The 13,060-nt window shown below is 50.2% G+C and overlaps 1 protein-coding gene across 7 annotated transcripts in view; it reads left to right on the forward strand.

Moving 5' to 3' along the window:
• TNRC6C (trinucleotide repeat containing adaptor 6C) overlaps positions 1 to 13,060 on the forward strand; it is a 112,313-nt gene that overhangs the window by 69,951 nt on the left and 29,302 nt on the right. For 6 of the 7 annotated variants that reach the window (XR_010659616.1, XM_065908711.1, XM_065908714.1 and 3 more), the window contains exons 5-7: positions 354 to 2,930; positions 8,454 to 8,669; positions 10,774 to 10,940. Coding sequence is in view for 6 of the 7 variants with exons in the window: in XM_065908711.1 (XP_065764783.1) it covers positions 354 to 2,930; positions 8,454 to 8,669; positions 10,774 to 10,940 (2,960 nt within the window). In the remaining variant the exon portion in view is untranslated. The remainder of the gene's footprint in view (positions 1 to 353; positions 2,931 to 8,453; positions 8,670 to 10,773; positions 10,941 to 13,060) is intronic. The other variant, XM_065908716.1, reaches the window with a different exon arrangement.

The following is a 13,060-nucleotide window of genomic DNA, read 5'->3' on the forward strand; positions in this document are numbered from 1 at the left end:
TTGATAAAGAATCCGCCTGCAATGTGGGAGACCTGGGTTTGATCCCTGGGTTGGGAAGATCCCCTGGAAAAGGGAAAGGCTACCCACTCCAGTATTCTTGCCTGGAGAATCCCATGGACAGAGGAGCCTGGTGGGCTATGGAATGGTCCATGGGGTCACAAAGAGTCCGACATGACTTAAGCCACTTAGCACGCACTTAGAAAACAAATAACTTTTTTTCTTGAAGTCATTTTTAGCATCTGTCATTCAGAATTGAAAACTCAGAAGAAAGAGCATGCCCCCAAGACTAGTTTGAGCAGTTGATTGACACGCGGGAGGAGAAGCTAACTTTGAACGTGTTTCCTCTTTTTCAGATCTCGGTCACAGCGGCCCAGCGGAGCATTATGAGAGTTCCCACTGGGGACAGCAGCCCCCTTACCGGAGCGAAGCCGGCTGCAGCTGGGAGAAGGCAGTAAGCGACAGGACGGACGCGGGGGCCTGGCCTTCCCTCACGGGAGCAGAGACGGAATCCGCCTCAGAATGTACCACCGACACTGACTCTGCCTCCAACTGCGGCTCAGAGAACAGTAGCATGGCTACGGGGAGCGCCCAGGGCAGCCTCACTGGGCAGGCCAAGAAGACGGGCGGCAGTAATGGCTCCAGCGGCGCGCAGAGTGCCCTTGGGGCGGGGGCAGCGAGCAGCGGTAACGGAGGCGCCGCCCGAGTGTGGGGCGTAGCCGCGGGCGCCGGCTCGGGCCTGGCTCACTGCTCCCTCGGCGGCGGGGATGGGAAAATGGACAACATGATCGGAGATGGGAGGAGTCAGAACTGCTGGGGTGCCTCCAGCTCCAGCGCTGGCATTAATCTTAACCTTAATCCCAACGCCAACCCAGCTGCCTGGCCTGTACTCGGACACGAAGGAACTGTGGCGACAGGCAGCCCTTCCAGTATTTGCAGTCCGGTCAGTGCCATAGGTCAGAACATGGGCACCCAGAACGGGAACCCAGCGGGCACTTTAGGTGCTTGGGGAAGCTTGCCGCAAGAGAGCACAGAACCACAAACGTCCACTTCTCAGAATGTGTCTTTCAGCGTACAACCTCAGAACCTTAACACTGATGGACCAAATAACACTAACCCCCTGAACCCTTCCCCCAGCCCGCTCAACGCAGTGCAGACCAACGGACTGCCGAACTGGGGCATGGCTGTCGGCATGGGGGCCATCATCCCGCCCCACCTGCAAGGCCTTCCTGGTGCTAACGGATCGTCAGTTTCTCAAGTCGGTGGGGGTGGCGGTGAAGGAATCGGCAGTTCTGTGTGGGGACTGTCCCCAGGTAACCCGGCCACAGGAAACAGCGGTTCCGGGTTCAGTCAGGGGAGTGGCGACACTGTGAACTCAGCATTAAGTGCTAAGCAGAACGGCTCCAGCAGCGCTGTGCAGAAGGAGGGGAACGGAGGGAACAACGCGTGGGACTCAGGACCTCCCGCCGGTCCTGGCATCCTCGCCTGGGGGCGGGGCGGGGGCAGCAGCGGCGTGGGCAACCTCCACTCGGGAGCTTGGGGCCACCCCAGCCGGAGCACCTCCAACGGGGTGAACGGGGACTGGGGGAAGCCCCCCAACCAGCATTCCAGTAGCGACATCAACGGGAAAGGATCAACAGGGTGGGACAGTCCTGGCGCCGGCGGCCAGAATCCTGCCGCGCAGCCTGGTAGCGAGCACGTGAACTCTTGGGCCAAAGCTGCGTCCTCTGGAACGTCGGCCAGTGAAGGCAGCAGCGAGGGTTCTGGCAGCCACAACGAAGGAAGCACTGGGCGGGATGGAGCAGAAGGCCGACGGCGAGACAAAGGGATTCTTGAGCAAGGGCACCTCCAGTTGCCAAGGAGCGACCTTGACCCACGAGTTCTGTCCAACACTGGTTGGGGACAGACTCCAGTGAAGCAAAACACTGCCTGGGAATTTGAAGAGTCCCCCAGGTCCGAGCGCAAGAACGACAATGGGACAGAGGCCTGGGGGTGCGCAGCTACTCAGCCTTCACACTCAGGGGGGAAGAACGATGGGTCCAGCGTGAACAGTACAAATACCTCTTCAGTATCGGGGTGGGTCAGCTCACCGCCTGCTGCTGCGCCAGCGCACGCCGGCTGGGGAGACAGCAGCCACAAAGCGCCAAACGGCCCCGGGGTTTGGGGGGAGGCGATAAGCTCTACTGCTGTTAATAATGCTGCTGCTGCCAAGAGTGGCCACGCTTGGAGTGGGACCGTAAATCAGGAGGACAAGTCCGCCACCTGGGCTGAGCCTCAGAAACCCAGATCTCAGAACTGGGGAGACGGACACAAGCCGAACCCAGCCTGGAGCGCAGGCGGGGGAGACTGGGCGGATTCGCCCTCGGTCCTGGGACACCTGGGGGAGGGGAAGAAGAACGCCTCGGGCTGGGATGCTGACGGTAGTCGATCAGGGTCTGGTTGGAGCGAGGCTCCGAGGTCGGGGACCGGCGGCTGGGGCAATGGCACAAACGCGAAGGTGAATCCAGGGACAAGCTGGGGAGAGTCTCTGAAGCCCGGCCCCCAACAGAACTGGGCGAGCAAACCCCCAGACAGCAGCTCGAGTAACTGGGGAGGAGCCGCTTCCGTGAAACAGACAGGAACAGGGTGGATCGGGGGGCCGGTGCCCGTCAAGCCGAAGGACAGCAGCGAGGCCACGGGCTGGGAGGAGCCTTCCCCGCCGTCCATCCGCCGCAAAATGGAAATCGATGACGGTACCTCAGCTTGGGGCGACCCGAGCAACTACAACAATAAAACTGTAAACATGTGGGACAGAAACAACCCAGGCATCCAGAGCAGCGCCCCGGCCGGCGCCGCCGCCGCCGCCGCCACGAGCGACAGCGCAAGCGCGGCCGAGGCGCCCCCGGCGCACCAGGCCGGCGCCCAGCTGAGCCGATCGCCGCTGCTGGGCCCAGGTACGGCGCTGCGTGTGCCCTCAGAGGGCAGAGAAAAACTCTGGTTACGTCTGCACACGCACTCAACTAGCATTTCTGTAGCAAATGACATTAAACTGATTTCCATGTCCTTCACTTCACAGGATCGTATTTGAATATTATCCGAAGAGATAATACTATAGAGAAAAAATAGAGTAGAGGATTTTCTGATAGCTTTCAATCTAAGAGAAAAAAGAAAAAAAGTAGGATTTTCTGATAGCTTTCAGTCCAAGGGGGGGAAAATATTACCCACTTTGAAGAGAAAGGAGAGGAAAGAAGAAATATACCCTCTTTAGAAAGATTGGAGGCCATTGTGTTAGCCTGTGTTTACTTATTACAAAGTCTTTATTTATGAGATAAAACAGTAGTTTCCAACCCCAGAGGGCTTTCCTTAGAATTATCCAGGAGCTTAGGGAGCTGGGAGATACCAATCTCAGAGACACCTCAGATGCAGGGGTGTTGCTCCAGATGGGAAGCCCGCCCACTGGCTGGTTTTAAAGCTCCACAGGTGTTTCTGATGTGGTTAACAATGAAATAAAACCGTTTTTGGTTGAAACGGTTTTATATGGCATTATACAGTACAAATCATGTTCTGATTTCAGTGGAAAGAAAAATGCTAAAATTAGATGAAAATCTGTTGAGTCCCTGCCCTGCGCAAGGCACTCCCCTAGATACTACAGTAAAAGAGGCGAGAAGCTGTTACAGACCAGAGCCTGCCCTCAGGGAGCGTGAACTGTGACTGAGAAAATACACGTGCAACTCTGGGAGAGGGAATTCAGTCCAGCTGGCCTTTGTAACTAGAGAACTAGCAGAGGGGTGGCTCAGATAGAGGCACTAGCACAGAAGACCTGGAGGCAAGGAGGGAAGGTAGCATCTTTGAGGAACAGAAAAATCTTCAGAGTAGTTGGTGCTGGGGGTGCGTGGTGGGGTTGGCAGGAAGGCCTTGCAGAGAAAGGAGACCACGGCAAGAGCAGGCACGTTCTTTTAGGCCCCGTGAAGGAACTGGGGTGTATCCAGAGGTCTGGGAAGCCACTGAGAAGATGAAGCAGATTGAACCATCAGGCTTAATTAGAGAATCATGTCAGCTGTAAGGTGAAGAGTGGATTAGTGGGAAGCACAGCTGGAGGAGAAGAGCTGAGCTCAGCCGTGTTTGGCATGATAGGGGAAGGAATAGTGGCTAGGGGCGCAGATGGAGACCACAGCCAGACTGGGAAACCGTCTGAATACAGGAGCAAGGAGGGTTCAGAGCTCGGGCAGGTGGGCAGGTCACGGCGAGGTGCACTGCCTTCTCGGGGAGCACACGGGAGGCATGTGTCTGTGGAGGGGACAGCAGAGGTTGATTGCAGAAGCCTGAGTCTCAGCCAGAGATGGGGCAGCAGGGACTGCTGTGGGAGGGCCATGAGCAGAGGGCCAAGGTCGAGAGGAGAGATTCTGTCTAAGATGGTAGGGTTCTGGGCTTTCCCAGTGGCTTGGTGGTAAAGAAGCCACCTGTCAGTGTAGGAGACAAGATTGATCCCTGATAGATCCCTGATCTGGGAAGGTCCCACATGCCGTGTAGCAGCTAAGCCCACGGGCCACAACTATTGAGCCTATGCCCTAGGGTCCGTCTCTGCAACATGAGAAGCCACTGCAATGACAAGAGTAGCCCCTTCTTGCCACAACTAGAGAAAAGCCCACACAAGCCCACACAACAGTGAGGACCCAGCACAGCCAAAAGTTAATAAATTATTATTAAGAAACACAGCTGTCATGTCACACCCACCCAAGTCTTTCTTCTGGAAGTCCTCATCCCCATGACTTCTTGGGTTGTGGTCAGAGCTCCCTCACCCCCTGCTCCGTGTCTCTCAGAAAACTCCTGCTGCCATGTGCCTGGGGCCTGGGTCCTGGCGACAAGCGTGGCTTGGCAGCACCGGGCGACCACATGCAGCACATCTTATGCGCATCTCATGTGGTCCTGATGGCTGCCGGAGCCTCGTATTACAGAGGAAACCGGCAATTAAGTGGCTTGCCGAGGGCACACGTGGTGGGGAGGTGGTGGGGGTCTCAGATGTGACGTACATACCTGCCTGCTGCCACTTGTTGAACACACGACATCCATGACACCCCACAGAGACAGGGACAACATCACGTCATTTGTGATTTTTTTTTTCCCCCCTCTTGAATATGTTACCCTCAGAATCTCCTCTTAATGGTTTTTAGTAGACAAGGAATATGAGATTCACTCTGGATAAAGGCATTCCTGTTTGGTTGGAAGAGCCAAAATTATTTTCTTGTATGTGAAAAATATTTACAGATAATATATATATTTTTTTAACAAATTGCACACAGTCTCACTAAACGTAAAAGAAGGCAAACATGCCCCATCCATCACGGTGACTGTTTCTGGGTTCTTGCTTGTTTTTCGTCCTCCGGGCATTATGCACATGTGTGATGTCTATAGTTGTCATGATAGTGTGAAAGCAGCTGTAAATTTTATTTCAACCACTTGGACAGAGACAGACAAAAAGTTAGAGGAATTACTTGCATGTACTGAGCCCTACTGGAAAAGGAAATGGCAACCCACTCTAGTATTCTTGCCTGGGAAATCCCATAGACAGAGAAGCCTGGCAGGCTACAGTCCACGGGGTCACAAAGAGTTGGACACAACTTAGCGATTGAACAACAACAGCTGAGCCCTATGCAGAGACGGTGCACAAATACTGTATCACTGGGGATGATGGGGTTACTCGGTAATTTTTCACTGATGACATTAGTCTCATATTCTGCCACGGCACGGTGTAGCTGCATTGAGGCATTATCCTTGCCCCACATCACCTGTGATACTCCTGTCTGTCCTGAACCGAGCGCTATTCTGCAGTTAGAGCAGAGTCCATCCCTCTCAGGAGCCACAGATGATCTGAGCCTGTCCCTGTCCCGGTCTGGGGGACTAGCTGTTCTTTGTGCTACAGAAGGAGCAGTCACACCTCCCTCGGTTCCCTTCATAACAGTGACAAGGTGCTGCTTCCTTTGGGTCCTCTCTATTCATTTTCACACATACAGCCCCTGGCCCTTCCGGTCGGGGCTTGTGGTACCCGGGCTGCTGCGATCAGAGATGGAAGCAGCAACGACAGCATCTGCTGTCATTGGCTCAGCTCCTGGCTTGAACACTTGCCTGCTTGTCGCAGATCAACTGGGATTCCCCCTCCAAACAAAGTGCATACCCGATGAATGTCTGATGAGGTTTCTGCTACAGGGCAGGTCTTTTACAGATTCTGTAGCATCGCTCTTGACCTTCACTAGTTGTACAAAATGTTCACTAACCTCAGTTTGGGTTCTAAGTTGCTTTTCAGTTGTTGATCATCACTGCTTAAGGATATTGATCTCTGTCTTGCAAAATAAGGTTTCTTCATTACATAGGTTTTTGTGTGTGTGTCCAGTTTTGTAAAAGTAAATGCTACAGGACAATCATTTCGTACCATTCTTATTATATTAATACTAGTTAGTTTTCTGATGAGCCTGCGGAAAACCGGTACTAATTTAAAAAATGCAGTGTAGGATTTACACTGGATTGTTTGGATCTAGTTCAAACCCAGTCTGGAGCTGGAACACAGTAATCTAGAGAAACACTGTGTATCTGCCTTTTTTTCCTCTCTCCTTTTTACCCTTTTTGGTCACACTGTGGGGCATGTGGGATCTTAGTTCCTTGACCGGGGATCAAACCAGTGCCCCGGGCATTGGCAGAGTGGAGTCCCAACTATCGGACCATCAGGAAAGTCCCTGTGTGCCTGCCTTTTTCAGTTGATTTTGTTATTTAATTGCCGACAATAACTCACTATCTTTGCAGCTGATTGACTTAGTAACACCTGAATTATTTCAGCTTCCCAAAACTTCCTTAATTTTTGTCTTCTATGTTAATTTTCCTAATTTTGTTCCTTCGATTTGTAGAACTGCTTCTCCCAATATGCCTTATTGTTTTCTGTGTAATTACAGGTAATATTAGAGTTAGCCTTTGCCATCAATAGTGATTAGGGCTAACTTCCCTGATAGTACCTTTAGCCAGATGGCTCAGTCGGTAAAGAACCTGCCTGGATGGAGTATGGGAGACCAGAGTTCGATCCCTGGGTCGGGAAGATCCCCTGGAGCAGGGAGTGGCAACCCACTCCAGTATTCTTGCCTGGAGAATTTCGTGAACAGAGGAGCCTGACTGGTGACAGTGCATGGGGTAGCAAAGAGCTGAACATGACTGAGTGATTAACACTTTCCCTGACATTGGTAATAATTCACATAATGTTTTGGTCATTATACAGCTTGTAGTTTTAATGATTCCTAGGTGGTAGGTAGTTTTGTCGTTAATTATTACTGTTGTATTTTATCAGAGTAAAGCATCAAGGGAGCTGATTCCATGCTATTTTTAGTCAGAAAATTAATTTCATAACTGAGATGGTAATATCCATGTTTTAACCAAATAATTTAAGTTTTGTGATTGGCTTATTTGTGGTTTCTATTCTTCAGTTAGTATTTAAAGCATTCACAGTTCTGCCTGTGAGAAGCTCTGTCTATATGAAAATTACAGCTGATGTGAGCTCTCAGCGTGACTTTTCAGAGTTACCATGTGAGCCTACCGGCAAAGGCACAAAGATCAGCATTTGGGTTGATTTGGAAAAATGAAGTTTGCGTATGACATGTGAAATGTTTGTTTTACTGAAGTGTAAAGAAGGTGCGGAGATCCTTCCTGTGGCCTAGTCCCTTAACCTCGTCTGTGCCTCATAGATAGTAACGCCAGAGCCTTCCGGATTCACTAGGAAAGCTTACCTAGTTTAATTGCGTCCTCATCTCTGGTACAAGTCCCGGTTCAGGATGCTATGGCAACTGGATGAGGTGAAGGAATGAAAGAATAATTCTGAGATACGTTTGCATTCAGTTGGTTGGAACCACCCTTCTCCGTAATTCCTGCATTCGGTTCCCATCTTTTAACACCAATATCTCAACTCCTTTCCCAACGCACTGCTAGTACCTAAGAGCCATCTGGGTGCTCTATTGTTACTTTATCTGTACAGGTTTCCTCTTCTATCTTCTTTGTTTGCTCAGGCCTGTGTCTTTGATGGTTGGTCAAAAGATAAGTGAGAAGAAAATGTTGCAATTTGTAAATTGTTTATAAGATATTAATATGAAATTTCTTTTAGGTTGTTACATATAACACCAGAAGCAAAAGAGCTACTCCTTAAACTTTAGTTCTAAACTAGTTTTTAAAACTCTGTCTTGTTGCAGATGGTGTGAATTGAATAGCTTTTAATGTAAGGGACTTTCAGCTTTAAGGGAGTAGGGGACAGGAGTGAGAAGACTGAACTTTAAAAAAAAAAAAATGACAAATCTGATTAGATCTAATATTGTCTCCTTTTCACTTTCTCCTAAAAGCCATCCTAAAGATAATCTCAAGATGATTTTGAACTTGAAATCACCATTCTTACTTTCTCTCTCTCTCTGTTTCACTTTTGTTGTCTTCCCCCTCCCCCGTGCCCTCTTCAGTTTCGTCGGGCTGGGGAGAAATGCCTAACGTTCATTCGAAGGCTGAAAACTCTTGGGGGGAGTCATCATCCCCGTCCACCCTGGTTGATAATGGCACAGCAGCGTGGGGCAAGCCACCCAGCAGCGGCAGCGGATGGGGGGACCAGCCCACCGAGCCGGCGCTGACGTTCGGGAGGGCCAGCGCCCCCGCTGCCGCCCCAGCCCTGTGCAAACCAGGTGAGCCCAGCGTCTTGCCCGCCCTGGGTCAGCTGTTTGGAAGTGGGCCCACGTACTCTATTTAGGGGCATACTTCTCATTTAGCTTAAAGAATTAGTGTTTTAGGATACTTCCTGATTTTATTTACATTTTAAGTGAAAGTTGCTCAATCGTGTCCGACTCTTTGCGACCCCATGAACTGTAGTCTGCCAGGATCCTCTGACTATGGGATTCTCCAGGCAAGAATACTGGAGTGAGTTGCCATTCCTTTCTCTAGGGGATCTTCCTGGCCAAGGGATTGAACCCGGGTCTTCTCGCATCACTGGTGGATTCTTTACCGTCTGAGCCACCACATTTTAAGACTAATGTTAAACTTAGACTATAAAGAAATATTTTCCCTGTCTGATAAATGAACGAAAAGGAGCTTTTGGGAGAAGTCCGTGTTCTCCTTTTAAAAGAAAGGGAAAAAAGATGATGGTTAGTAGCCTCCAGGCTTCTTCAAGAATTCTCCTACCTGTCATTCAGACGATTTAAACCTGCTCTTTCACTGAGCAGGTGGATGAGGCAGGTCGTTTTTCTGTCTGAGATTGGGTTTTGAAAAATATATTACTCCACAGTTTGACACTTGCCTTGCTTTTGCTGCCTAGCAAACAAAATTCAGTGTTGGATACTCCACATTTATGCTTTCTCTCTCTCTTTTCTTTTTTTAAAAAGAAAAAGCAACATGCTGTGTTTTCCTCCCATTCTTAGAAAGTATAATAAGTATACATAAAATGTGCATCCTTACTGTTGTCCAGATCGTGTTCATCAAGTGGAATTCTGTAATGTGCGGCTGCTTTACAATATGATACTTACGACAATAGTATGAATATAAGTTGACTGATTTAAGTCCAGTGTAACATGAATTGTTCACACGGGTGCAAAAGCGCTTTTTTTTTTTTGGACACTATTAAGATCTTAAAAATGCAACTTTATTGTTTTGGTGTTCTGCTACTTTGTCAGCATTGGATAGTGTGCTGTGTATGCCAGCCATTCCGCCGGATTGTTTATCCCATTCCTGTCTCCTCTTGTTAGAAGCCCGAAGGATAGGAAACTCCGGGGTGTGTAGATTCAGATGTCGAGGCCGCGTATCTGTATCATTTGTCCTCAGAGGCCTAATTACATGCCTGGCCACCTAGTAAGCCTCGGGTCTTCATCGTCTTACAGACTGTAGCTAACTGTAGTGTCACTTGATCTTTGGCCTTCTTCAGATTCCCCAGGAAGGAGAGTTTGGGGTGACTTTTACACCAAAGATTATTTTATATTTTAAGAAAGGAGAAAAAAATAATATCCTGAAATTGAAATTCAGTATTCAGCTTGTCTCTGCCTGAGCCCTTGGCTGTGTCCCTCCTGTTGTTCTGGGAGCATCTCCTCGGAGCTTGTCAAGACTGCAGGCTGCTAAGCCCGACCACAGACCTGCCGAACTTTTCAGGATCCTCAGGCGGCTCAGGTCTGGTCACACTGGGGGAGCACTGGTCCACATGATGTACCACATGACATACCACATGACTTGGAGGACCGTGATCGTTTTCAGGACTCTGCCTTTTACCAGCATCTCATATCACTCAGTGACAGCCACCTTCGGTAGCCCCCAGGATTTATCGTTAGAACATCCATGTTTCAAAATGACCTCTAGGGACTTCCCTGGTGGTCCAGTGGCTGAGACTCCATGCTCCCAATGTGGGGGGCCCAGGTTTCATTCCTGGTCAGGGAACTAGACCCCTCACGCCACAAGTAAAGATTCCACGTGTCGCCAACCTAGATGGAAGATCCCACGTGCCACAACTGAGACCCAGCACAGCCAAATAAATAAATGTTTTTTTAAATGATCTCTCGTGGGTTAAGGGCATCGGAACAGCACAGATTACAAATAGCTGGAGTTTGAAGACAAAAACAGACCCACATATGCATGTACATTACATGTCCAGTAGGAAAAATGAAATTCTTAGGTGTAAGGGAGGACAGAGGAGTAAGAGGTAGGTGCTGTACATCCCTCTGTCCTGCCTCCCCTCAACGGTGTCACAGGGCGCCCCTGTCTGCTTTGGGAATGGTGACTGATACACACTCCTACTCCCTCTCTTTCTAGCTTCAAAATCTATGCAAGAAGGCTGGGGCAGCGGCGGGGACGACGCGAACCTCGGCGCTAGTCAGTGGGAGGACGAGGATGGGGGCGTGTGGAACAACGCGGCTTCGCAGGAGAGCCCCTCTTCCTGCAGCTCCTGGGGGAATGCCCCCAAGAAAGGGCTCCAGAAGGTGCGTGCAGCCCTGGGGTGGAGGTCGGGGGGTGAACGCTGAGCCCTGCGCGGTGTCAAGGTGGTATCTCCAGCTAGTGACAGAGGGAGCCGAGGCTCTCAGAGTGCCCTGAGGACTCTGGGGGTCCTGAGGCCCTCTCAGGGGGCCTCTGCCGAGTGCAGAGCATGACACGGGATTGCTGTCACAGCAGCATGAAAGCAGGGACTGATGGGTGAAACCAGATGCTTCCGTGAAGCCGCACAGTGGAGAGGGATCTAGCCAGGTGTGACAGTACCACTGGTCTCACCAAAAATTTATGTTCTAGAAAATATAATTATTTCCCATTAAAAAAATATTGTTATGTTAACATATGTTAACATAATGGGGCATGTTGAATATGTATGTGCATGCGTGCTCAGTCCTGTTGGACTGCTTTCGACCCCATGGGCTGTAGCCCACCAGGCTCCTCTGTCCATAGGGTTTCCCAGGTAGGAATACTGGAGTAGGTTGCCATTCTCTTCTCCAGGGGATCTTCCCAACCCAGGGATCAAACCTGCATCCCTTGTGTCTCCTACTTGTCATGGGACAGCAAAAAAAAAAATTATAATAATAACTTAAATGTATATTGATGGCATAACTAGTTAAATTATGCTACATCAATATTATGAAAAACTAAAAAAAAATTTTTAAAGAAACTTTAAAAATACTCATATGAAAAGATCACCAAAATATATCGCTAAGTGAAAGATGAGGCACAGAATCTGTGTCTAGCACACCCCCGATTTTAGGGGGCAGAGGAAGAGGAGAGAAAAATGGATGTGAGTCACGCACGCACTCATAACAGCCTCTGTAGAATTCAGAACTGTCTGGAAGGATGAGGAAGCAAAGGAGAACTCAGCAGACTGGGCATGGAGTAGGAGGAAGATGCTTCCCTGTGCCCCTCGTTGCTGCTGTCGAATCGTGTGAATGTTACCCGTTGAAAACAATTCCAGTTTGAAAGCCACTCAATTGGCAGTTAGCAGAACCCAGAAACTAAAACCAGGGCCCTCTGCTCATGAAGAGTAGGTGTGATGGCAGACTTCAAATTGGGTCTTTTCACAGTCTGGCTGGCAAATCATCCAATTAATGACAGGACCAGAAACACCGAACTGGTGAATTAAAATATTGTGTGTTGTTGGCACACCTGGCTCTGGTCGCGTGGGGAGGATTAAAATCACCTCCAGAGAGGCTGCTCGCTTGAGAAAAGCCAGCATGTTGGCTTACAGTCACCCCACAAACTGTGTCCTGTGACTGGCACTAGTGGAAAAGAACCCACCTGCCAATGCAGGAGACACAAGAGACACAGATTCAAACCCTGGGTCTGAAGGACTCCACTGGAGGAAGGTGTAGCAACCCACTCCAGTATTCTTGCCTGAAGAATCCCATGGACCGAGGAGCCTGGCGGGCTATAGTCCATGGGGTCGCCGAGTTGGACACGACTGAAGTTATTTACCTCAGGTTCTTTATTTAAATAAGCTTTTTAAACTTTCTTTCTTTCTTTCTGACTGCCCTGGGTCTTCATTGCTGTGCCCTGGCTTTTCTCTAGTTGTGGCGAGCCGGGGCTACTCTCCAGTTGCAGTGAGCGGGCTTCTCATTGCACTGGCTTCCCTTGTAGCAGAGCAAGGACTCTAGGCGTTCAGGCCTCGATAGTTGTGGCACCTGGGCTGAGTTGGTCCTTGGCATGTGGGATCCTCCCCAAGTAAAGTAAAATTTAAAAACTCGACACGCAAGCCCATGGAGGGTACTGACAGGGGCCAAGAGACATCACCTCCGAGCTGGAACCGTCTCTGGCGGTTGGAATCAGAGACCTGGCCTGGCCCCTGGGATCGAACCCGAGTCCCCTGTCAGGCGGACTCTTACCCACCGTACCGGCAGGGACGTCCCAGGCCCAGTTTTGAAGGATAGTTTGTACGAGGTGAGAATGCATCATTAGCTCCCCCTCCTTGCAGGAGAGCAGGAGGTTGTCCAGGGGTCACGTCCTGACGCCCAGCCCCCCAACAGCCCCCACTGCCCCCTCTGCACCCCTCACCCTTTCCTCTTCGCTCGACTCCCTCCTCCTGTCTTCACCCTCCCCTCACCGTTTTCTCCACCCCGCAGGCCAT

This window comes from Muntiacus reevesi, chromosome 18 (genome assembly GCF_963930625.1).
Source record: "Muntiacus reevesi chromosome 18, mMunRee1.1, whole genome shotgun sequence".
Lineage (NCBI taxonomy): Eukaryota > Metazoa > Chordata > Mammalia > Artiodactyla > Cervidae > Muntiacus > Muntiacus reevesi.